Source organism: Gavia stellata, chromosome 3 (genome assembly GCF_030936135.1).
Source record: "Gavia stellata isolate bGavSte3 chromosome 3, bGavSte3.hap2, whole genome shotgun sequence".
Taxonomy (NCBI): domain Eukaryota; kingdom Metazoa; phylum Chordata; class Aves; order Gaviiformes; family Gaviidae; genus Gavia; species Gavia stellata.
The window spans coordinates 102259722-102286252 of NC_082596.1; the positions used below are offsets into that span (position 1 = coordinate 102259722).

The 26531-nt window shown below is 46.8% G+C and overlaps 1 protein-coding gene across 1 annotated transcript; it reads left to right on the forward strand.

Annotated features, from left to right (window-relative positions):
• Positions 1 to 1421: 1421 nt before the first annotated feature.
• PXDC1 (PX domain containing 1) lies at positions 1422 to 26309 on the forward strand. Its single transcript, XM_059815236.1, has 5 exons — positions 1422 to 1677; positions 14929 to 15020; positions 15295 to 15412; positions 19279 to 19390; positions 24636 to 26309. The coding sequence occupies exons 1-5, from the start codon at positions 1422 to 1424 to the stop codon at positions 24751 to 24753; spliced, it is 696 nt and encodes a 231-aa protein (XP_059671219.1). The 3' UTR covers positions 24754 to 26309.
• Positions 26310 to 26531: the final 222 nt, after the last annotated feature.

Below are 26531 nucleotides of genomic sequence, written 5' to 3' on the forward strand. Positions count from 1 at the left end.
ATTCCTGGCCTCCTGAGCCACCGATGTCACACTGGTGAAAACTGGCTTAAATTTGATAATAGGTAGTGCGAGTGCCAACGACCCCTGACCTCCCCAAATTATACAGACAGGAAGGGTTTCTCCCGCCCCGGGCCATGGCATGACCCCGGGAAGTCGCCCACCACCTCCCTCCACCCCGCCGAGCCCCTCCACAGCAGAAAGCCCAGTGCCGGAGGCCACTGCCTTCAAGCAGAGACCTGTCACAGATGATGCGTCCCACGTCACTGCGTTGTTCCTCGCTTCACCTTCAGTATGTGCACCTTAACCCTGCAGCTTCTAGGGATTTTCAGGCATCCAGGTACCTCCCACACACTTCCTTGCTTTACAGTGTGTCTCCGGCTTTACCAGATGACTGTTTCTGACTGCTGCAGCCCGTGCCAGCTCTCCCAGTGCCCTGCTCTCTGTGCGTTAAGACAGTGCTTGGGGTCCCCGTGGGGAGGAGGGGCTGCATTTGCAAGCGCAGGCCTCCCCATCTCCCTCCCGTATGCGATGCTGCTGGAGGCTCCCTCAGGGATGGTGTCCCACCAGACTATTAAGAAAAGGCCGAAGGAGCCGCGGGCACCGGCCGCGTACTCCCTTTCTCCCGGTTTTCCTCTCTGTAACGGACCTCCCTCTGCCCGGAGATGCCGGCACGGCTGCTTGGGTCTCCGTTTAGTCTTTCCAGGGCACAGAGGAACGCTTTTCAGCCGTGCGCGCTGCTGGGGGCTGACAGCCTCACATGCCGCAGCCGGAGGCGGTGTGAGCCTCCCTCCTCTTCCTCCCTCAGCTGGCCGGGCTGGAAGTTTTTTTTAAAAAAAAAAAAGGCAAAAAACTTCTGGGGTCACTGGGAGGGGAAAAAATGTCCTCGTCACGTCTGTGGCGTCTGCGAAATCGTCCCGAGAAGGAAGAGGAGGATCCCGCCGCGGGGACCGCGTGTGTTTGGCGGAGGGGGTGGGCGCTGGTGCGGAGCTGGGGCCGGGGAGGGCGACAGCGGCCGCGGGCAGCCCCGCTCCCCCCCGCCGTGGACGGGAGGAGCTCTGCCTTCCTGCGGCGCCGGGGGAGAAGGGGCCGAGCCACCCCGCTCCCCGCCTCGGGAGGGGGTGAGAGCCGCCCTGTTCCGTGCCGGGCACTCGGCGGAGCAGGGGGTAGGGCTGCCCGGGCCGGCCCCTCGCCGCGGGCCGCCGTCTATGAGGCACCGGCGGGCCCTCCCTCCAGCGCCGGGAGGCGGCTCAGCCCCGGCGGGCAGGGCCGGGCTGGGCCGGGGGGGCGGCCGTGCGGCGGGTGGCACCCCCCTTCTCTCTTCCTCCTCCTCTTCCTCCTCCTCCTCTTAACTTGGCCGCGGCGGCGCGGGGCAGTGCGCTTCGCCCTCCGCCGGCGGCGGGGAATGCGCGGGCGGCGGCGGGATGGCCTCGGCCGTGTTTGAGGGCACTTCGCTGGTGAACATGTACGTGCGGGGCTGCTGGGTGAACGGGATCCGGCGGCTCATCATCAGCCGGCGGGGCGACGAGGAGGAGTTTTACGAGATCCGCACCGAGTGGTCGGACCGCAACATCCTCTACCTGCACCGCAGCTACTCCGACCTCGGCCGCCTCTTCAAGCGGCTCCTCGACTCCTTCCCCGAGGACCGGCCCGAGCTGTCCCGCTCCCCCTTGCTCCAAGGTTTGAGCAGCCTCCGCGGGACCGGCCCTCGCTGCTTGGCTGGCGGGAGGGCTGGCTTTCAGCCGCTGCCGCTTCCCCGGGGGTGGCGGTGGCGGGGCGGGCGGTCCCGCCCGGCGGAGGGAAGGGGGATGAGGAGCCGGAGCCGCTGCGGGACCGGACGGGGCGGGGGGGGGGGGAGGGCAGGAAAGCTGCGGGGGTGTTCTGCGGTCGGAAACTCCTCCCGGGCTCTTGGTTTATGTTGTTTTTTTTTTTTTGGTAAATAAACGGTGGGGGCGAAGGGCTGCCCCGCAGCCGAGGAAGGGGGAGGCGGGGCCGAGCCCCGCGGTCTCCGGGCTCCCGCAGGAGGGAGACCCCAGCCCCGCCGCTGTCCCCAGCTCCGCGGGGACGGGGGGGGGGGGGCGGTCCGGGCCGGGCTGGGGGAGCAGAGGGATCCCTGTTCGTCCTGCCCCTCCCCGCTGCCTCCGGCCTCCCCGAGGCTTCCCGAGGGAGGGCTGGGTGGGCTGTCGGGAGAAGGGCTGTAGCTGAAAAATCTCCGCATGTTGGTATGTTGTTTGCCACAAGGAGAGGGGGGAAAAAAAAAAAGAGGCAGCAGCGCTTGCCAGCGGACGGAGCGACTCTGGGAGCTGGCATAATTCCTCGCATAACTTCTGCAAAACAGGGGAATTGCACCAGCGGTTAGAGCCGTGTTTTCTCTTTTTGTTTCCGAAGTGGATTAACCCAACTCAGGGAATGTTGCCCGTGCTCAGGCCTCTCTGTGCAGAAGCAGAACGTACCTGTTAAGCTGTGTTGGTTTTAATTTGTTTAAGGTTTGGGGTATTTTTTAGATACAGTTACGTGTTTTGCTCTAAAATATTTCAAGTGTGTAAAGTGGTGTGGAGCAACCGCTCATCTGAAAATGGATGTGTGCGTAGCACTTCCAGTCTCCCCAGTTGTTTGAGTAACCACATAAATGATTTGATTGAACAGGAACGGGGAGAAGCTGGTATTTTGTGAATGTCTTCCTCTGTGAGAGGATGGAGAAGTTCTCCCCTGCTCTCACTTCGCCTCACACCTTGCTAGCGTGACCCTCCCCTTGCAGACGGTCTGCGTTTTGACATTCTCGGCGCCGGTTCACCCTGCATACCGGTGTAAATCCACCGGACTTATTTCTGGGCCCTACCTGTGTGACAGCGGGCTCTGTTCCCTGCGCAGCGCCAGCGGGTTTCTCCCGGGCTGACTCGCCAAGGGTGTTTTCTGATGGGTGCTTAAAGTGAGACAGGTCTTTTTCTATTGTCCTGCCGCATCCCTAACCTCTGGGGGGGGGTGTGTGTGTGTGTGTGCCTCATTTAAAAATGCTTATACCTTTCCCTCTCCTTACCTTCTTTGCGCCGCGGTGGTGGGAGCCGCAGCCCGCTCCCCGCTCCCCGGCGGCCGTCCCCCGGCCCTGGGCTTGTCCCCTTCCCGCTGCCGGGGAGGTGTCAGCTCGGCTCCGCCGGCGCCGGGGGAGCTCCGCCGCCTCTCGCAGGCCCCGAGTGCCCTCTGCAGACGGCGGGGATGGGCGCAGGGCTGCCGGGGTGGCGGCAGCCTCGCCATCCGCTTGCTGCCCGCTCCGGGGTGCGGGGTGGGAGATGCTTGCGGGTGCTGGAGGGGGGCTGTCTCCCCCCACTTGGGTGCGGGGTGGGAATGGGGGAGTCCTCTGGATGTTCCTGCAGATCCCCACCCCCCACCTCTCAGCCCTGCTGTGTGCCCAGCACAGCGTGCTTATACAGTGTCTCACGCGATTAGGTTGCTGACCAGGGATCTAAAATAGTGTGAAAATTTATTATCCAGTGCGGGTGCCCTGCCTAAAGTACTCTGAGAGTGATTTTTAGTAGTGCTGAGCAGCAGTAAATTCTAAATAACACGGCCTTTAAGTGTATATGGCACCTGGGCTCCGGCTTTTGAGGATGCTGGGTAGGTCTGGATCGAGCCTGCCCGTGGCCTGCAGAGCACAGCACCTGCCAGGGTCACTGTGACTAAAATGTGAGTTCCCAGGGCGCTGGTAGTCCTTGTACTTCTTGGCTTTATGGGACTCTGAAGAGTAGTTTGGCAGCTGGGCTGGGGCGTGTGCTGGGTCTGGCTGCAGATGGACTTGGTCCTTGCTGGCCCTGGCCTCCTGCCCCTCCCAGCACGCTCCCTCCCCATCACTTAGGCACAGGAGCCCCTCAGCATCCTAAAGCGATTCTCATTCCTCAGCGCCTCTCTCAAGTGAGCGTGGCTCCTCTCCTGTCTGAAGACCTGCCACAGCTTTTGCAAAATATTAGTGTTTTCACATCTCTCTGAGGCATCATTTGTGCAGTTGGAGCGAGATGGGAGTATAGTCCCTTGCACTATCTTTACTTGCCATTAGTGCATGAACAGCTGGGAAAGGGTAAGCGTTCTCAGCCTGCAACGCTCAATTCCTGCCTAAGACCTGGAGCCAGCAACCTTCACTTACCCTTCTCACAGGAACAGGCATACTGACTTCAGTAGAATCAGGAATGAGCAAAGCATCAGTCCAGGATTTGAAAAATCGAAACCCAGTATAGGCAGATCATGATCTGTTCAGCTTGGTGAGGGGGTGGGGGTTAACTTTGCAACAGAGGCAGAATAAAAATCAGGAGCAGTTTCTAAGCAATCACAGTGCACTTCACAATTTCAGTAATACTCTATTTAAAATTGCGTTGCTCCTGCTCTAAAGAAAATTACTTTGCAGAGTGTGCTTCTCCGCATAGAGAATGCTTCATCATACCAGCGTTTTAAAGTGACTGGCCACAGCCTTGTGTAACTTCACGAAGTTGAAACATAAAAATCTCATTTAACTAAGTGACACTGATGCAAAGCTTTGGATGTAAGAAGAGATTACATGGGGCATGTCCGGCCTTTACAAAACTTATGGGGTAAGCATGGTTTCTTAACGTCCTGTTTAAAAGTAGACGTCCTGCTGCCTACAGTGAAGCTCAATATACTTAACCCAACAAAAACGCATGACAAAAGCACACTCTTGTGTGTGTTAGCATTCAGACATATACCTTTGTGTGAGTATTTTTGTATACATACAAATGTATATGCATATGTATGTGAGTTTGTATATATGTGTGTGTTTATCTTTGGCTTTCTGAAAGAAGGTGAATATTAGCTGTGCCTTTTATCTGGAGGAAGTGGTAAAATGTTGCAAACCAAATTTGCATTGCATTGAAGGACTCCAAAGTCCCTACAGATTTGCCTAAGGAGCATTAAAAGGGCTAGCATTATCCTACAGCTCAGTCAAGCTGCAGTACGTTACATTTAAGGGATATGGTTGAGGAGTGAAAGCTTGAGCTATTTGATGTTATTAACTTTTTAAAAGAAGATTTTTCTTTTTAAAATGTCAGCAATATTAGAAAGAGTTGCTTGTTACCATTATTGCTGGTTTCAGCAAACAGCTCATTCTGAGCAGGAGCGCACTCCTTTTCTTGCTCAGCAACAGTAAACCATCCTCTCCTTTCCTTTTTCCACCCCTCGTCCCCTTGGACTGACTTCCACAGTGCTCTCCCTCTCCATATTTCTCGGAGCTGCCGAGAACTTTGAGATTCCAGAGGAGAGGATGGGAGGTATAGTTTTCTGCAGTGGCTGTTCATCTTACCCTTTCTTTGATATGAGAAGAGGGGAGGTCCCTGGGGGGAGTATGGCATTCACAAAATCTGGTCTTGTCTTTGATAACTAATAAGAACGCGTGGCAAAGTGCACTCTCTGCATCTGGAGTGTACTATGATGCTAAGGGCCAAGGAGGTTCAACAACACAAGGCATCTTACTAGTAAGCTGGTAAACAAGGTTAGGTATCTGCATACCTGCAGGGTGACTAAATGTGATTCACTGTGATGTTACCAGTAAATTGCTAGTGTTTTATTTGTGTCTGAAATGTGCCCGGCCCTTGCTCTAGGCAAATGCACAAAAGAGGATTACAGAAAACCACAGGCTAGTTCACTCTTAGCAGAGCTAGAACACAGCCTGATGTTACTAAACTGTCTGTTTCTATATGCAAAATAAACAACTTTTGTATTTAAATCAGTCTTCATGAGAAAGGCAGCACTATGGACTTAGAAGGTGACTTAAAATTGACTATTTAGAAATAGTTGCAACAGACCCAATAGACACTGGAAGTGAAGTATAAACCTGGAAAAGTACTCTTTTTTACCCTGCTATTTTCTCTAATTATTACTTCGGAGAGGTTCTCATCTAAGATTTATCCTAGAGCTTGATCCAGCTTCAGTGCAGTCAGACACCTGCCTCTGACTTCAGTGTGGGCAGGATCAGCCCCTTATATGCTGGACCAGGAAGCCAGAAGAGCGCGTTAGCAGCCTTTCAAAGTGGGGATTTGGTTTGCCCTTGGAGTGGCAGGGTGGTTTCTGGCAATCCTCCTCTGCCACTCTTTTATTGCCTTTGTCATCGGAACAGAGGCTCAGATGCTTTTCCAATGTCGCTGTTCATATTGCACCTACATGTAGCGCCTGGTCCCGCTCTGATACTGTGAGCCATCAAGTCAGAAACTCTCCTCAGTCTTACAGACTTTTTTTTCCTACTAGATGGGCCCTCTCTTCCCAAAATGCTCATTTTCCTCCCCCTTCCTTCTTTCCATGCCTCCTCTGACTCATTCTGCTCTGTCGTGGCCTTTTTTCCCCTTGCTCTCCTTTCTGTTGTTTTCGCTCTGCTTCTCCAAGTTGCTTTCCCTGAGCTGCTTTCTGTTCCCTTTCTTTGCCTCCAGGTTTCCCTCACCAGCTTGCTGCCATCCATGGTTATCTGTGGCTCTCCAGAACTTTTCTGCTCCCTTCTGCCTTGCTGGCAGCAGCTGCTCCCTTCAACCTCTGTCCGTCCATAGAAGTTCTCCAGTAGCGGTGGAGATTTCCTGTAGAAACTTTGCGTCTGTAGCTTGCCTCGTAGCGTTGAGGTAGTCACTTGACCTGCAGCAGACCCTGAGCAGTCCCTCCCAGACGACTAACACTGGGCTGTAGCTCTGAGGCTTGTGCCTGCCCTCCGGCGTGGTTGCCTCATGCGGGAAGCAGATGATCGGCTGTTTTCTGTGTCTGAGTGGTTTCCACCAGGAAGCACATGGGAAGCTCCTCCAGGGCTGCCATTGGAAGGACTTGCACAAAGCAGAAGGCAGTTCCTGAAGAGCTGGCCTAGGAACATTATGTTTGCTTGCAAATGTTGCATTCATAACTTAACGGTTTTCTATATGCTGCACTATAGTGTTGTTGTTGTTTACAAGACCATCTGGGAGTGTGATTTATGAGAATAGGGAGCTCTACAGAAGCAGCATAGTAGTTTCCACAGACAACAGCTGTTTCGGTGCTGTGACAATACAGATAAATACACTTCATCTATTGTGCTCTTTTCATTGTTGACGTTGTCAACAGTTCATTAGCGGAGCTTGCTCTGAGCTTCTGTCTGGCAAATGATGCGGCTCTTGGTTATCAGGCTCTAGCAGCGCTGTATAACCAAAATTAAGTTTGGGGCTTCTGAGTTTGTTTTTTATTAGCTGAATTTCATGGTTCATTGGTAATGATGGAGATAAATGAAGCTGGCTATGTCATTACAAAGCTAGGCACAAGTTGCCTTTTTGTGGTGGACCGAGGCAATGTGTCAGAGAGGCTTTTGGTGGAAAGGAATGGAAATGAGGTTGTTTGTTCATGACAGTTCTAACCTGATAAGAAACCAGCACTAAAAATGGTTGTAGGTGTTTGCATTTTTCATCAGGCTTTGACTGCTTTGTTCGCTTTTATCTTGCATTTCTTTGACATCTTTTTGTTTCTTGTGGCTCATCAGGCATCAAGACAGGGAGCTCTGCGGTGAAAGCGTGCCTGCTGAGTACTGTCATCAGGAGGTGCTGTCTCCCCTCCAGAGATCCTGGGAGATCCCATAACTAATAATACATGTGTGGAAAACCCATCCACTGGAGGGTCTGGACTTTTCAGCTTTAAACTTGCCTCCTGTGCTTTGCCCAGGCATTTGGGTGTGCCAGGGTCCTCAGGTGGTCATGGTCACAACCCCTGCTCTCGGGAATTTCAGTTGGACAGTTGTTTGGATAGGACTTTGCTCTGTCTGTATTTTTACATCTGCTGCATATGAACTGCAAAAGAAGAAATGGCCTGTATTAGAGCTAGGTGTGCGCAGTGCGGACAGGCTTTTGCAAGCTTTCTATCTTTCTGCATCTAACCGATTTCTCTCAGTATCTTCAATATGCTCGTTGCTACCTAGTGGGACTTCTAAAAGTATGGAGTGACTCACATGCACTTTGTGTACTCATGCCTCTTAAAAAAACCTGTCCCTATTTTGATCCTCAACATCAAGCTTAGGAAGGGCAGCAGAACGTGTAACAAATTTCAAAAACCCACCTCCCTACACCCCTCCAGCAACTCCATCATATCCTTTTAGCTGCTCCCTGAGTAATGCCACCAAGATGTATCTTGTCAGTGATATTGCATAAATAGTAAACCCTTTGTAAAGGCTTTAGAGACTGTAGTGACTCTTGACATATGAGATGAATGAATTTCCCCATGAGGGGAAGGAGCAAGTGTGTCTGCCCCAAGAGAGGGGTGTTGTAGAATTGGCAAGAGGCATCAAAGAGGAGTTGCTAGAGCTGCCAGACTAAGACCAGTGCTGTAGCTAGCTCTGGGATCCTGTCCCTAGTGATGAGAACCAGATGCTGCAGAAGACAGCATGAATAACCAGCAGAGAACAGAAAAGTGACAGTCCTGGTCTCTAGTAATTGGAGATCTGATATCCCTGATTGCCTCTAATTATCTGCCCTTCTCTGGATCTTATCAAGTCTTTGGACTTACGGGATTCCTGTGGTGTTATTTCAGCAGAGTTATTGTAGAAAAGTTGCGTGAAACAAGCTTTCCCATCTGCTGGTTTTTTTCATTTCCTGTCTTTACATAACACTAAGTATTCCTTTGTCCTTCTAACAGCCTTTTATCCTATTTTCCTCCATCAGAGAGGAGGCAGCTCTAAGTGGGAGCTGTTCTGGCCTCCTCAGAGTGCAGTCTAAGATGGCTAATGCCATAGTTCCCAGGCAGTGAGGTTCAGGGAATGTGTATCTGTGGGGAGGAGGGATGCTATCAGAGCAGCTGCTGGTGGGGGGGAGAGGCACTGTGGCCATGAAGCAGGGAAAGATGCCAGCTGAAGTGGTATTGAGAAGAGACCAGTTCAGCAGAGAGAGGAAATGGGAAGCAATGCAAAGGAGCAAAACAGCAGAAATCTTTGGGCTGAGTTGCCACCTTTCAGCCTTGGTCCACATCCCAGCTGGGTAGCTTTAGTTCCTGCATGATTCTGTGGAATATCAGTCCTTGGGGATATTCAGAAGTCACCTTGACGTGGTGATGTGATAGATCAGCAGTCTGATCTGACTTTGGACTTGGTCCTTCTTCAGGTGAACTAAATGACTGCCTGAAATCTCTTCCATGGGACATTATTCTGTGATTTTGTATACTTCCTCTCGTGGCTGGGACCTTCCTGCTATTGCTCTATCTGCATCCTGAATTGTGTGTGTGTGTGCACATGGGTTAGAAGATATCTTGAGGGAAAGAAGGAGGAATGAGGGTACAAGATAGAAAAGATTGAGCATTGCAGTGTTAATGAGTACTGTAACTTGGGAAAAGGAGCATGTCTCCTGTTGAAGCCATACAGTCTGGTCAGGACAGAGAGCAGAGTAGCAGTCTTCTGTGCAAGACAGCTTATGTGTCTTCCCTACAGATTTGAAATCCCTAACTGCTGCTCATGGGCTTGTGCAAAGAGGTAAGGATGGGATCAAGATCTGAATCTATAGGCCTTAAATCTTTCTTGCAGTGTGGGTTAGCAGACCACAGTAAGATTTCTCCCTCAATTTATTTGCTAATCCTTTTTACACTTTGATATCTACTCTGCAGTCTTCCCATAGGGATGGAGAGAGGATTAAGTGAGGAGGGCTCAATGCAATATTTTAATCTTCATGTACATACTAAAATACACAGCGTTTAGGAGTATCGCCATTTCATCTTGCACACATATTCAGAAAGTACATCTTGGCTTCTGCTCTTGCTCAGCCTCCTATACATATTGAACTGATTTTGAGAAAGTTGGAGATCTCTTGGACATTCTTTGCTCCTTTCCTGACCACAAGCCTGAAGTGGAGTCCTTCAGACTGCAGAAATAGGGTTTGCCCACAGTTTGAGATCATGTGTACATAGTGACTTGTATATAGCAACACATCTCCAGAAAAACAGACTTCTATGTGTCATCATTGAGAGATGGCATATGAGACATACTTGACTTAGGCATGAACTTACTCTTCCTTGGAAGGCACTAGAGGATTGTTGAGATGATGTGCTCATAGTGGACACCGACTGTCAGGACTGCATTGTGATTTCATTACGAGACATGGAGCACATGCTGCAATTCCTGTCCCGCTTCGTTTGGTAGAAGCATGCGGCACGTTATCTGCGGTTGTCAAAATGTCATTAGTTGCCAATTTGGTGGCTCACACGGCAGTAATAGGACAGGCCTACCGAGGCTTGTGTGTTGACATCAGGAATTGGCTCCCAGTTTGTTCTCCTCCTCTGCTGAGCTTGTTTCCTGCTCGTTTGCAGCTCTGGGCCCCTCTCCCACGTCGTGAGCCAGTGTGCCAGGTATACAGCTGCTGGCTGGCTCTCTCAGCCTCCTGCAGCTGCTCTAGCACCGGGGTCCCAGAGCAGGAAGGATGCTGCAGGCCTTTGGTGCTGTTTGTGCCATGTTTTTCCAGATACGTGTTGCTATGCGTAAAGTTGCGTGGTCTCAAACTGCAGGCAAATCCTTTTCATACAGTCTTAAGGGCTCTGCTTGGGGCTTTTGGTCAGGAAAGGGGTAGAGAAGATGTTAAAGGGGTTGCCTTCTCCTTTCTTAAAATGAGGTTGCTGACTACGAGGGTTGCGCACACAGCAGAACCCTGCTAAAAGTGAGTATCTTGCCACCCTGGGTTAGGTGGTGTGCCTGTATTGTCCCTCTTGTCACCCAGTGTGTGTGCTCCCTTGTGCGGCGGGTGAAGAAATCTTAGAGGTTTGTGGTATTTGGCAACATGGTTTGTGGTAAAAAAGGAGCCAGTGGGGCTCCAGTTTACCTCAAGCCCTATAAACCTACGTGTTTATAGCATTTAAAGCACTTGAAATGATAGTTGATTGTCCAAGCACAGTGCGCGTAACAAGATAGAGAGCAAAGTTTTCCTGGGAGGAGTTTGTGCGTGTTTTCCATTAGCAGTCAAACAGGGGCCAGGGCAGAGGAAAAGGCATGAGAACAGCCTTTCACCATGACCTCACAAAGAGATTTCCCAGCTCTGAGCTCAGCTCTGTTGCATGACTGAACAAGTGGAAGAAAGCACAGCTGGTTCCAGGCTACTGGTTGCTTTATTGGTGTCTTATTTTTATTTTATAGCAAACTGTCTGAATAAGGGTTCTTGGGGTCTAAAAGCCCCAGATGGAAAAATAGGTATGTATTTATGGCCCGTGGGCAGAGAGACAACAGCCTCAGGACATATTGTAGCTGCTGTATGGATGCTGCATACATAGCCGGTGAGTCCCGTGCACTCCAGATACATCCAGCTTGGGGTGCATCGGTGTCAGGGTTAATGAATGTTGGAGGTGCTGGAGTCTGTCTGCAAAGTCAGCTGGCATGTGCCTCATGTCTGTCCAGGCATTTCCAGCATCTGGAGATCCTACATCGGTGTCTGGCCTGTTTTTTTTTTTTTCTTTCTCTCTGCCTCGTGAAAGCTTCTGAACAGGATAAAGATCTGAACAGGCAGGGGAGAAACCCCCATGAAGTGAAGAATAGAGACAGAAAGCTCAGGTGCAGTTCTGTGGCCCTTCTTTACACAAGTCCTGATTCCTGCTTAAACTCAGTTGGTCTACTTGCGTGAATATGTAGTGCCTGGGTGAGAAGGGTGTTTCAATCGGGCATTCTAGCCTGCAGTCTCTTGCTTCTTCTGCTAAGGCTGGTGTTTCCTGAGGCGAAGCCTTTGACAAGAGCGCTTCAAGGAATTCCCTGCTGCTTACCTAATTGTGCTGGCAAAGCAAAGGCAGCCCTGTGTTGCGGTGTGGGAGAGGAAATGAGTTGCAGGGGAGGGTGAGAGCATCTTAAAGCAGTTTTGCCACCAAAGACTTCACCTCGCGAAACCACAGTGTTCCTCACGCACGTATGTGCTGTGATTGATGACAGCAGCCAGTCAGCGAGTGCTGAAAGGGAGTGAAAGGAGGGACTGGGGCCTCCACTCCTCCCGGCTGCTTGGGCAGGCAGTGTCTTGCTCCAGGTAGTGTGGCTGTGGGGTTGTCAGCAATCCCGCAGGTTGTGGGATCATAGGCTACAACTAACTGAAAACCACGAGGGCATCTGTTAACTCTTAAAAACAGACTTGTAGAATTAAGATAAATGAGGGCCTTACAAACTTTGTGGCTATTGCAGAAGAAATTACAGGGCTCAATATATATATAGCCAGTCAAGCAGTTTCTGCGTATTTGGACTGCAGACGTATGAAAAGGAAGGCTTTAGCCCAGCCAAACTGAATTCCCTGTACGGGGAATTCATGTAAGGTCAGCAGCTTTACACCCCAAAGCTGTGCATCTGTAATCATTAAGCATGTATATAGGAAGCTGTCCAGGCAGACGTATCATTTACTCTCCTTCCTACGCTGTCTGCCTTTTGGTTTTGATATTATTAAAAGCTTCAGTAAGACACAGTTTTTATCGTGTCAGATGTTACAAGTCATCTGTGCCAGTTTCCAAGTCAGAGCGTGGGTTTGCATGGCTGGTGCCTTTCCAGGAGTTGGAAGGAGGAATATACCAGGGCTGGAAATTCCTGGTGAATGCAAGAAGCTGTAAAACCTCCTTCTGGGTGATCTGTGACAGTGTGACAGGCTGATGGCCTTGTCCGACTTCTCTTGCTGAAGCCTAAAAAGGCCGTGTGGAGCTGCAGATGCTTTCCTTGATTACTAATGAGAGAAAATCCTAACTGCTTGGCTGGTTTTCCTCAATGAATAAATGCCCAGTGTTGTTGGTGAGGTGGTTTTTTTCCTTCCCCCCGCCCCTTGGTCTGAATACCTTCATTTGTTTGAGAGTATTCCTCTTCCTGGTAAAATACTAGTTTCAACAATAAATGCTTATTTGGCAAAGGGTCCGAGGTTGAGGACGGAGTTGAGAGGGAGCAGTTGAATGCTGAATCCCAGGTGGGTCAGCGATGACGTGTTTGCCTGCAAGGTGGGAGCTGCAGTCGAGCGGTCTCTGCTCTGACTGTGTCAGTATTTATGTGGACTGGAGCAAGACCAGCAGAAGTGGAGGCACCCTATGGCAGCCGGCACCGGGGTGGCTAGCTCTGTTTTCTCTGATGTGGGCTACAGCGGGGCGACAGTGTGTTTCTAATATCGTAGGTGGGTGTCTGAGCCGTGGGGCCATTGGCAGCTTCTTTTTAGGGAAGATAAACCCCACGTTTTTTGAAAGGTTTGAACTTTATTCAGATGTGGGATGGGAACATATTTGTGGAGGGGTGAAGCAGATCCACCCAGGCCTGCTCACACCCAGTAGTTAGGAAGATGAAGGGTGCTGGTCTGCAATTCAGGTCTGTAACATCAAGCACAACCCAGCTAATACACAGTCCGTGGACCCATGCAGATGAGTTACTTCATGTTTACAGCCTTTCAGAGAATTTCCATGCAAAACTACCCGATTGTAGTGTACGTCAGTCAAAGCAGGATATGCTGCTGCTTTCCTTACATACCTGCTGGTACACTCTGCTCTGCTGTCATAAGAGGGTGTGAGCAGTACTGGGGTGAGGTGGTAGTGATGCCAACAAAAACAGGCAAAATGAGGGACTGTCGAGCAATAGAAAGGCTTATGCAACCAGAGTACTTTTGTGGGACAGCCATCAAGGAAACCTGGTTGCTTCGGAGACAATCTCTGTTTTATTCAGAGCTGTAATTGGAGGAGAGCTGACAGCTTCAAAGTCACACTTTTGTCTGGAAAGTTTGTATGGGATCATATCTCATCGGTAACAAACAACAAGGGTTGATGCAGACTGAAACTGTTTGTGGGTGTTGTCCTCACACTGTGCATGTTTGATGACTCTTTTTGTACGTTTGCCTTTTGCATAGGGAGATGGAGATGCCCTTAGAGTTTAACACAATTTTAGTGTATTGAAGTGGTTTCTCACAGACTGCTTTGCAGATTTTTAGTTTTGATGGTTTTGATTTATTGAGTCTTTTTCTGCTCCAGCTTTTTGTAATTTTTTTTTTTACCAATGAAGCTTGTTAAATTTAATAGTCTCTTAGGTATTTCATTTTCATGCGCGTATTCTGTTCCTTGGAAAAGCTGCCCAAATGTAGAGGTGAAATGATGATTGGGTTAGAAAAAGTGGGTTACAAAAGTCAGAAATAAAAGGGTTGCTAGAGGGATGCAAGATTTTGAGATTTACTTCTCCTCATATTCCCTGTACGTGCATATAACCTGTTCTGTATTTCCCCGAGTCTGCTAGAAGAGAGGGAAGTTAGAGATGTCCTGCAGGTTATAGATACGAAATATGGTATTACAGTTGAAGATCCCTATACTGAGCAACTCAAAATTAGAAGCATTGTAATGCATCATTCTGGACACTGGACAGCAAAATTTCCATTTTAATCCCTTCTGCAGCACTGTGATAATTCAGTGATTAAAAAGAAAAAAATCCAAATAGTTGTTTTGCACTTGAAGAACATGATACTGAGAAATCTTTCTTGGGCCGTTCACTGGGGTGTACATTCAGAGAAATACAAGACTGCCCTCAAATCCTTTTGTTTAGCTTGTGTTTAGATTTTTCCTCTCATCTGTGGGTTGTGGTTTTTGGGTTTCTTGGGTTTTCTTTTGCTTTTTATTGACAGAAAAAAGGATGAATCATGGATCTTGGAAGCAGAAAACAGGCTGTTTGATTATCACTGCTGGGAATGCTGTAGTGAAACCGGGTGAGGGAGTAGGTGGTTCTACTTCTGCTCGTCTTGCAGCTCCTAAATATGATCATAAACAGCTGAATTTGTGTCAGGCTTGCAACTCTGCTTGTAACTACACCCACCTCAGTTTGGGGTACACGCTTTGTCATCAGTGTGGGTTGAAAGATGTTTCTGGGAGGCATCATATCTGAGGTCGTTCCACATTTTCTTGAGTGGCTGCTTCTGGCTGCTGAAGTGTGTGTGTGTACATGAAAGTGTGCTTTTGTCTATGCTCACGATCTGTTTACTTTGTTTCCAGGGCTCATCACAATAAAAGAAGCCCATGATATAGAAGCCAGACTTAATGAAGTGGAAAAGCTTCTGAAGACTATTATAAACATGCCCTGGAAGGTGAGTAAGCCAAGTTCCACGTTTAGCCCAGCTTGACTCCTCCTTGATGATGACACGCACTCCCATGCAGATTAGAAAGTGATGGGCTTTGCCAAACTCTAAAAGAAGCAGCAATTTATTGAGTATCTTGGAGAAATGCTGAGTGCCAGAACCGTGTAATGACATCTCCAGGCTGTTCCTTGTAATAAGTCTTTCTGTTGTACTGTGAAGGGGTGGAAAGGGAGAAGCAAACTACGGGTAAAAATGGATGTCTGTTTCTTTTTCTCTTTTTAAGTATTCAAGATCTGAAGTTGTCCTCACGTTCTTTGAGAGATCTCCTTTGGATCAAGTTCTAAAAAATGACAATGTCCATAAGATTCAGCCGAGCTTTCAAAGTCCAGTTAAAATATCAGGTAAGAGTTGTTAGCTTCCTACATTCGACACAAGAATTACAAAATGAAAATGACTTTATTTGCTGTTCCCCTTAGTCTTTCTCCACCAGCAATTAAAGATAGTTCTCCATAGTCTGTGCTATAATATAAAACATATAATTAGCCTTGACATAATATGCAACATGCATTCAGGCAGTAAAGTGGCAGATGAAATTGAAGGCTGATAAATGCAAAGAAGTGGATGTGAGGAAAATGCAGTCCTCACTGTCGTCACTTATGATAGTGTTGTTACCACTTAGGAAGGAGATTTTGAGGCAATTGGTACAGTTCTGTGAAAATGTAAGCTCGGCGCCAAGCAGTGAGCAAAACCAGCAGTGAGATTATTAGATGTTAGGAAAGGAGGGGAGAACAGAAGAAAGGAGCACCACCCCATCTTGCATATGGTTTGTGCGATTCTGGTCTTTCCATCTCAGAAAGGATATAATAGAGTTGAAAACATACAAATAAAGGACAAGGATTCAAATTGTTGAACAGCTTCTCTAAGAAAAAGGTTAAATAAAGAAGGATACTTCAACTTGGAGAAGAGATGACAAAGTGGCGATATGATGGAACTCTACGAAGCTGTGAATAGAAGGAGGTCAATTACCCTGTAATTCTCATGAAACAAGAACTATAGGTTATCCAATAACATTGATAGACAACAGGCTTTAAACAAGCAAAAGAAAGGTTATAATATTGCTTTGTTTCCATACGGAGCACAGTTAAGGAGTGGAACTCATTGTCATAGGATATGGTGGAACTGAAAGCATAAATGACTTCAAAAAGGAATTAGACAAGCAAGTGGAGGAAAAGTACATTGACACCTGTCCCAGGTGGAGACATAGGAAGTTTCTAAACCACAGATTTCTGGTGGGTAAAATGGAGAGCACTATTACTTTATCCTTGCCTATCCTTTCAGCCTTCCCCCTCTTCACCTTCAACTGACCGTTGTGAAAAGGTTTGTGAACTTTTGGTGTGCCTGTGTGCCTGGTTTTGTATTTCTATACTGAAACGTTTCATTTCAGCTTAATGGCAACTGCTGGTGTTGTGTCACTGGAAGAGTTTATTTCAGAGAGTGAAATACTACATAGTCTTCCAAGGTGCATGGAGTGTTTAGCATGAAACTGGTATCAGTTTTCTTAGGTACTAACAGTATATCAGTTGAAGGCCAGTCAGCGTCAACATGCTAAAGGTGTAAACAGTGTGTCTTAAGGATCGATCTGATACACAGGGTAGATTTTTTGTAATTGATCCTGAGCTCTGGTTCTAAGAAAACTAGTCGTCTGTTAAATAAATATTCTTTTAATTAAATGGTAAATGGTTTACGAACCCACCAATAACTCTTTAGAGTGTACCGTGTAACACAGAGCCTCAGTGAGAAGTGTGGTCTTGCCAGCCCATCTGGGCTGGTGCCTTCTTGTAGGGCCCCCTGAGCCCAGGTTGCAGTGCAGCACAGGCATTGTAAAGAAGAGCCCCCGGGGCCCTACTGCAAAGGGGAGTGACATAGGTCTGGCTTCCTGGGAGCGAGAGACAGGAGCCAACATGCATGTGTCACGCCCCATCTGTGGCTAGGGAGGTAAAATTCCTCATGTGTATGTTCTTGACATTAGTCACCTTCCAAAGGCTGAACGTGGTTACTCGCTTTGCTCCTGAATGCCAGGACATGCTCTCAGCACTGACCCTTGAGAGCATATTCGCTGGTTTTGTCTGAAATATGTTGCTACTCTGTGAGACCGGAACTGCAAAGTAGGTCCTAGCACCTGCCCATTATGATATGAAGGATCCCCAAACTATACGCTGTAAAAATGTTTCAAAGGGTGGCTTCTGTCAGTGATACCTCATCCTTTTTGCAAACAGGTGAATATCAAGAATAAATGTATTTGGAATTGCATTGGTTGGAAACTGCAGTGTTGCTCTGGCTTGGGGCTTTTTGCTGTTTGGAAGAGTTTCATACCATTTTTGTGAGGGTGTGTACTGCCTTAGGGTGCACATACCCTGTGTGTGCATGACTGAATATGTCACATGGTGGGTACAACAGAGAGAAGATGGTCAAGATGAACCTAAATTCAGAGTGAGGGTGTCTGGCTGACGGACAGAGGCTAGCAGCAAAGGGAACCCTCTTGCCAGCCTTTATGTAGAGGAGCTGTAGAAACCACGTTAGCTGAATAATAACATGTTTTGTTTTAATTCTAAATTAATTTTGGTAGAGATGAGTCATACCTAATTAATTGGAGAAAGATTTTCTTACCTATGCAGCTATCCAAAAGCATCTTGTGGTAATTAGTTTTATCATTTATGTGATTGCTGCAAAGAATTTAAGAACATAGGTGGAAATTTGATGATAATTAATATTTGCCTCATCTGAATGTTGCACACTGGAAATGGTTTCAGTGTCTGGTGGTGTTGTCAGTAGATGGCAGTAAATGTTAACGTCTAAAGCAGTCCACACAGCAATGAAATGCTGTAACTCTTGGGGCATGTCAAGGACGCTAGGAAAACACTGTGGTATTCCTGTTAGTCATAGTGCAGCTTTCTACATGGCTTGCAGACTTAGAAAAGCAGGCAAAAGAAGAAACAAACTGTCCCCCACATGGTCCTGTTCAGAGTGGTAGGTGATGGGGAAGAGAGAAGGGGCAGCCCTCTTACATGAAAGCTGAATATGAATTTATGGTGTAAATCTTATTCTGCAGTACAACGTTGGTTCAAGATGAGTCATGACTGAAGTGTGATTCTACTGGGATTCAGTGGTTTTTACCACCCCCAAGCGTATTCTGCTAAAGTGAGTCGCAATAAAATACGGACTAAAAGTCAAAGGTTACTTTCTCAAGAAAAACAGGGAAGTGAGTTCTGGCTTTACCTTAATGTAGGAACATGTAAATGTATGCTTAAAAAAATTACCTCTCTTCTTTCTCCTCTCCTGCTTGAAGTGTAGAGTTGAGATTAGTCTGTTTGAGGCAGGGTCTTAGGGGTTCCCTCTGCCTATGTTTTGTGCCTACCATATTTTCTGCCACAGACTAATTTCCTTTTGTTTGTGCTGATAATGCAAGGCTGTAATACAGGGTCCTCATACCTTGAGGCAGATCATGAGTCATGCCACTTAAGTCAGTGCTGATTTATAGAAAGATGTATGTTCATTTTGTGGTGGCCCTAGCTTCATCTAAGATTATGTGACTGAAAGAAATCCTTGTGACTTTGCCTAGTTTGCCTTTCCATGTAGCACAGACGTGGATTGACTTCTCATTCACATCAAATACTATTCTTTAATTATAAACTCTCCCCATGGTAGTAAGTCAGTGGAATCAGGTGTAAATTTTAGTTATTCTGTATTGGAGGCTTCTTACACAGTGAGAAAAAAATAAGCAGAGTTGAAGGCAGTGTCAAGATGGTATTGCTTTACATGATTTAAAGATGGTGGTTGAAGTAACTTGGAAGGTCACTTTTTATTTCCTTTTTCCTGTCTTTTTGATTTTTTGCTTAACTGTCTTAAGCCTGGGACTGTCTAGGAAAAATACAATTATGTTTTGGTAGTGGTAGGTTGCAATATATGGATGGGCTGCCATTCTGCTAAGGGTGATGGGAATTTTGCCACTGGCGATAACAGGGCTGAAACTGGGCCTTGCTTCAAATGCTCTGTGTCATGAATTGATTGTGTGGATAAAATTGCATAAGCACTGGCAGTTTGCAGATGTAAGAAGCTGTGAAACCAACTCTTCATTCCTGCTTTCATGTGCAGATTTTCAATGTCACACGCACATCTTGGTTCATAACCATGTCAACTACATATGATATGCAGTTGTTTTCCAGCTTTTTTTTGGATTTTCATCTTGTTTTCTTTCTTCTCCCGACAGAAATCATGCGATCAAATGGATTTTGTTTAGCCAACACTGAAACAATAGTCATTGACCACAGTATACCCAATGGAAAAGAGAAGCACCTGGATGTAGATTCAGCAGAACACTTGTAAGTGGGGTTTGTGCTTGAGTAATGCTGTCAGCTTCGGATAAACTGTAGCTTTCCCACCCCCCTAGCAAAATGTTATCCTCTGTCTAGGAGCAAGACTGGTACAGCTGTCGTTCTGTCCGGTTAAAGATTACTGGGCCTGATTGCTAACGCTTCACAGCTCTTTCTATTAAAAGGGATAAAATGGCTGTCGGTGAGAATGATTGACCCCAAGGAGCTCAGTCCTCTGTGTATGGAAAAAAACAGCTGTGGTTGTCATAGAGGTCCTGCCAGGTGAGAATAGAGTTTTTTCTTTCTCCCATGAGAATGAGAGCTGGTTTGAGCCCAAATCTGGAAACTCAAACGTCCTTACAAATGGAATATCGTACTACGAAGTGTATGCTTTATTTGGGAAGCAAAACACCATCCTCAGAGGAGGGGAACACACCCCTGAACGTCATCAAAGGAAGCTCAGCAGCTGCTCAGGTGCTGCAGCATGCTGGTACTTGGTGAAGTATGTGTATTTCATTAGGGGAGAGGGAAGTTAGACTAGTCTTATTTGCAAATTCTGCCTCCTAATGCATGTAGGTATTCTGGGGTCAGAGACTTGTAACCAGAAGGGCTTTCATGTAGGTCTTAAGTCAGTGACTGTATTGACAGATGGGTATTGATGGAAATCTGCTTCTGCAGATTTCTGTCATAGCAGGTGATTGATATTTCAATACGCCTCAGGTAGTGAAGCATTTGAATATTTTTAATGAGAAACATTGACCTACTTTTTCATTAGAGCAGTCAAAATGATGGAAACAGAGTACTAAAAGCCTTATGGAGGCTTTATCTTTGAATGCAGCGCTCTGTCTTGCAAAATGTGGTGAACCCAGTGTGCTCAGCATCCGTGTGGTATAAATAGTCCTTTTATGCATGGTTCTTGGAGAATTCTGGAGTCCTTTTCAAAGGAAAGGTGGTAAATAAATGCATTCGAACTTATGCTTTGGTTTTGTTACAGGGGTGCCTTCCCCTGCCAGGACTGTTTGCAATTCTGTCTTTCAGGCCAGCAGCAGAGGCTGTGGCATTGGACATGCTGCCTTTTTGGCAAATTCACTCCAGTACTAGATGTGCATTTTCAGGATGGTGCTACCATTGTCAGAAGCATCTTGTGGTCCACGGAGGAGACTGTCACAGCTGGCGATGCAAAAGCAGCACAGAGATGGTGAAATTAGATACAGAATTTTTCCAGGAAAATGAAATCCTACTCTTTACAGGAAAATAAAATGCTTCTCCTGTGTTTTTTAGTCTTAGATGGGAGGAGATCTGTTCAGGTACTGCTTGTACATAAGGTGATGAGAGGAGCTGGGCTGTTGTCTCACACCATGTTTACACTGGGGTTACTCCTGTGAGTTAACGAGAAGCATCATAGAATCATAGAATCATGTAGGTTGGAAAAGACCCTTAAGGTCATTGAGTCCAACATAACACTGAGAAAACCCAACACTGCTAAGTCCACCACTAAACCATGTCCCTAAGTGCCACATCTACACGTCTTTTAAATATCTCCAGGGATGGTGACTCAACCACTTCCCTGGGCAGCCTGTGCCAGTGCTTGATAACGCTGTCGGTGAAGAAACTTTTCCTAATATCCAAACTAAACCTCACCTGGCGCAACTTGAGGCCGTTTCCTCTCATCCTATGACTTGTTACTTGGGAAAAGAGACCGACATCGACCTCACTACAACCTCCTTTCAGGTAGCTGTAGAGAGTGATAAGGTCTCCCCTCAGCCTCCCTTTCTCCAGACTGAACAACCCCAGTTCCGTCAGCCACTCCTCATAAGACTTGTGCTCCAGACCCTTCATAAAGGTTGGACTTGGTGATCTTACAGGTCTTTTCCAACCTTAGTGATTCTGTGATCAGCTTTGTTGCTCTTCTTTGGACGTGCTCCAGCACCTCAATGTCCTTCTTGGAGTGAGGAGCCCAAAACTGAACACAGTATTCGAGGTGTGGCCTCACCAGCGCTGAGTACAGGGGGACAATCACTTCCCTGCTCCTGCTGGCCACACTGTTTCTGATACAGGCCAGGATGCCATTGGCCTTCTTGGCCACCTGGGCACACTGCGGCTCATATTCAGCTGGCTGTCGATCAACACCCCCAGGTCCTTTTCCTCCGGGCAGCTTTCCAGCCACTCTTCCCCAAGGCTGTAGCGTTGCATGGGGTTGTTGTGGCCAATGTGCAGGACCCGGCACTTGGCCTTATTGAACCGCATCCAATTGGCCTTGGCCCACTGACCCAGCCTGTCCAGATCCCTCTGAAGAGCCTTCCTACTGTCAAGCAGATCAACACTCCCACCCAACTTGGTGTTGTCTGCAAACTTGCTGAGGGTGCACTCAATCCCCTCATCCAGATCATTGATAAAGATATTAAACAGAACTGGACCCGATACTGAGCCCTGAGCAATGCCACTTGTGACTGGCCGCCAGCTGGATTTAACTCCATTCACCATCACTCTTTGGGCCCAGCCATCCAGACAGTTTTTTACCTAGCACAGAGTACATCTGTGCAAGCCATTAGCTTCTGTGTACCTTGTTTCCCTCTTCCTGGCAAATGTGAGCAGCAATTCTAAGGTTAAAATGACAAAGAAGGTTGTCTTGCAGCACAAAAAGTAGGCCTTTGTGAAGGATGGTGTGTCTGTCAAGGTACTTTGGGGAAAGAATAGCAAGGGCAGCAGTTCAGGCATTTAGGAATCTGCATGTCCATAGTAGTTTGCAGAGTTTATTTTGGGAAAAAGACCTGCTGGTAACAGCACAAAAGCATTTTGACTGTTGGGTGTCCTATACAGCTGCTAGCTGTAGTAAACAGTCCGGGTTTATTGCGGTTGGTTTCCTATGAGTACTCTAGAGCAGTGTTTTGCAGACTTCTGTGCCCATGCTTCCTTTTTGGCAGCAAGGAAGGGCTTTCTGCATAGCCACAGCATGTGAATGCCACTGCATTGTACCTCACATGCTGCTTGTAGTATTCTACCAGTGAGGCTGAAGAACCACAAAATCTGTGGGGCCTTCCAGTTTTAATAATCTAGTTTTATACAATGGACAAGAGAAGGAGAGCAGAATCTGAATAGCCTTCTTGACTCCTCTTCTGCTTTCTTTGTTTTGTCTGCCCCACTGGTATTTCATAATCTGTTGTTTCTGGATTACTAGCAATTCGTAAGACAATACAATGTGATCTGTGAAGTGTTTGCAAGATACCAAGTCAACTCCCTTCTGCACATGTTCCCACACATGCAGGCAAGCAAACAGCCTGGAGGGAGTAGAGGAATGAGGGTAATAAACATTCAAAGTTCAGTCTCATTTCTGTTTCGTTGTAAGTAAAGAGCATAGCAACAGCACTGCAGGAGGAAAATCATAAGTTTCTGCTCAAAAAGTGTTGTGGTCCTCATAGTTTAAAAAGAGGTGAGAAGGACCAGGTAGGAGTGTGGAAAAGAGAGCTGTGTACGTACATTGCAGGATGTGTAGACCATGCTATCCAATAACCCATGATGCTTCTAAAGAAAGTTTTGGGGAGAGATGGGAGTGGAAGACTTATCTGTTTACCCTACCACTCTTCTTTGGGTTGTCTGAAATACCTGACTCTTAGGGCTCTCTAGGGTGAGGTTAGAGGGATGTCTGCAGTTGCCTTACTTAACTAAAGGAGTCTGATTAGTTCAAGTGTAGGTGAGATGCAGTTTTAAACCAAATTATTTTAAAGCTTCATCTGTTCATCTGCTATTCAGAGAGCTGAAGTATGCCAGCCTAAAAAGGTGTTGGAGACACGTGCTATAATCAGAGCTAGGTTAGGGTTTCTTTTTCCATCTTGTGCAATTTTTCAGTTTCTATTTCATTTTTTTCTGTCAGAATGAATGAAAGTTCTTTCAAAATATTAAAAAGAGACAGTGTGAGAAAAAGAGACAGTGTGAGAAAAAGAAACTTGACAGTTCTTCAAGTCCCTTGCTTGAATTGAGATGAGATTTAATCCTTGGCCTGCAGTGACTGCCTTTAACTGCTAGGCTATCTGGGAAGAAGTAAAATGTTTTCTTACTGAAGAAATTCAAGCCTCCTTGGAACGGGAACGTGTGAAACTGAGCAAAGTGTATGTTTTAACAAGTTGATGCCTTCTGATTGAAAGTAGGCATGAGACAGTGGGTAATCCTTGCAAAAGTTTGGGTTATAACACAATAGTTAGGAAGTGGGAAGGAAAATACCAAACCAAGTGAAACTAAATTTGGGAATCTCTTTATATTTGGTTATTCTTTGCTTGTCAAAACCTAAATCTTGTGCCATGGGGAGGACAGTGAGGCTCTGGAGGAAGGACACTGTAGTCATTGTTTCCTATTTGTGTTAGACATTTGGCCTCATACAAAAGCCAAACTCAGAGAAGGTACCTGTGAAGTGAAAGGGTGAGAGTCCAAGTTCAAATGGGAAACAAAGGCAGTTTCTTTTCCACTTTTGTGTGAGAACTGAGGCATTTCATGTTGCTGCCATGTGCTGTGAGAATAAAATGGAAAGATGTGGACCTCAGCTGCGTGATTCACTCTTCCAGAGCTCAGTTGCTGCTTCCTTCCTTCCTCACTAGTAGCTTTGAAAGTCAGGGGTAACAAGATGATTTGCTTGCACGCACCACCGTTCTCACTGGCCTATGGTTTATTCATATACACATGGGTGGGGGGAGGTGTGGATGGGATCAGCTCTGAGTACTTCTGTGAAGATTTTCCCTTACCACAGTGAAAGCTCTTCTAGACGTATAGAAATCTCATTGTAGCGGTACCCAGAATTGCCTGACAAGAAAGGCTATGTCCCAAGAAATCATTCATTCGTTAGTAGGAGGGGAGCCCTGGGGCCTGAAAACAAATTAGAGAGGGAATGAGATACTGAAGCTTTGGAAAAAGAGTTGGGACTCTAGATCTTTGTCTTGCAAACTGAGCTTCACAAAGCTGAAGCTGCAAACCAGCATTAGAAACACTTCTACTGCAACACTGCTGTGGTGTGAAGCAAGTTCACGTATTACATTTACTCAGAACTTTAACTTGCAGTACCAGCAGAAGCATTCTTGCCTGCAGCCCTTTTTCCAAGTAGTTGCCTCACAAATGCATTTCCTCAAAATTTCCAGGGGTCAGTCTTCAGATAGCCTAGCCTTCTCCTTCACCCTCAGTACTTTTCTTCCAATTCCTTTGACTTTGATTTTCTAAATGAACGTTAATGACTTAATGCCTTTTGGTGTTTTTTTTTATTTCTCTTTAGGTTTGAAAGTGTTAGTGACTTTACCTCAGAGCTAGAAGACAGTGATGATCCAACAGCTTATGTCACCAATTTGACATACTACCACCTGGTCCCATTTGAGACTGATATTCTGGACTGAGGCTGCTCAGTGATGCAGTCAGCCAGCATCCAGCCAACCTCTTCATCCATAGGGTCTGCTATCTCTGGCGTTGCATCTCTGTGAATAAGGCTGTGCGGGCAAGATCAAAAGCAGAGAAGCTGCAGCAAGTACGCCACGAAGCTGTTTTTGTAGTCTGTGTGTTATGGAGACATCTTGTAAGGAGGTAACTGCTTCGCTGATGACAACAAACTGGTTTTCCATGAAAGCAGAGGCCTCCTGTGGCTGAAGGAAATCTCTGCTATGTCTGTGGGAATTGCCACTCTGACGCCGCCACCGGAAACTCGTGCAGTAGTACGCTGTCACCCGTGCTCCTTGGCTTGCAGTGCCAGTTGAGGCTTCCTCTTCTAGGATACCACCAGAAACTTCCCCAGATGGCGTTACCACACTTTTTATGCTATGTAAGCGAAAAGGCGAGGAAACCAGCTGAATTTTGTCAGTTCCCTCTACGGTTGCTTAATGGAGGTCTTGTGGGTCACTTGTTGCTCAGCTCCCAGATGACTGGTGCCTTACACGAGATGTCAGAAATACCATTGAGTGCCTCCAGGAAACAGAACATGAGCTGACCGCTTTACTTCTTTTAATCATGGGTTTTTATATAATCACTGAAGAGGTGACTACTCTTTCCTGGAACAGTAAAGCAGACAGCAGCCAGCATTGCAATGGACTGCGCACAATGTTTGGGTGCCTGTATGATTTCAGAGATGTGGAAAGCCGTTGGGAAAGCTGAGCTGCCCTGCTAAAAAGGGTCAAGGCTAGGGCAGGCACTTGGATGTGATTTTTTTTTTCATGTGGACCAGCAAATGTGAATGGTGCTTACAGTTGTTTACATCAGAGAGATAATTCCCTATGCATATTTCTACTCAGAGGATGGGGAGGGAGACAATGAGTTTTATGTTGTGTTTGGACTGAAAAAGAATGATAAGCTATAGTGTGTCTACAGTGATAGGAAAAACACTCTGTTTGCTGCCAGCCTGGCTCAAGGAGTCTGTCTAGCTTTCCGAGATCCGCCTGTGGGGCCGGGTGCAAGTCTTGTTGTCATGTAATGCCATGGATTTCAGTGGAGGTAGGACACTGGGAGCAAGAGCAGGATTGGACCCTGCAGCCTCTTGACTACTGAGTAGTACAACGTTAAAATCTCCTCAGGGTCTCTCTCTTGCGGAGTGCTCCAAAATCCCAGCTTTCACTGTGAGTGCTCAACACTCGCCAACGTGACCTTTCATAGAGCTTTTTGCGATCTGTTTGGAAAAATGAATTTGAATGGATAGAAATGGGAGGGAATGCATTTTGGTTTTGTTTCTTGGTAAAGGGGCTTGCTTGGTCCTGAAGAAGTTGATACAACTCCCTTCTGCTGACTTTTCATTTCTATCTGTATAATAACAGTCAAACAGAATTTGCTAATGTAAATAATAAATTATTGAGAATCCTAATTCTTTTACACAGTATGTTTTTAAAATACATTTTAATGAAATAAAATATAACTCACCTTCAGCACACTTCTGCAGCTTAAAACAGCAGCTTCCTTTTTTTTTTTTTCATTTGAGAACGCTTTCCCAGCCATGCCGAATCCTCTTTCTTTTTCTAGTAGTTTTGGAAACATGCTGAGTTTTGGCAATTCTTTCTGTGCTCCCCATACTGTAGATATGGTGTGTACCCATGTGAAACCTCTCCGTTTAACTGTTGACCTTGTGTATGTGGTTTAATGCCGCTAAGTTAAGTGGAGGAATTCTGCATTTTCAAGACCATAAATGAAATCAAAT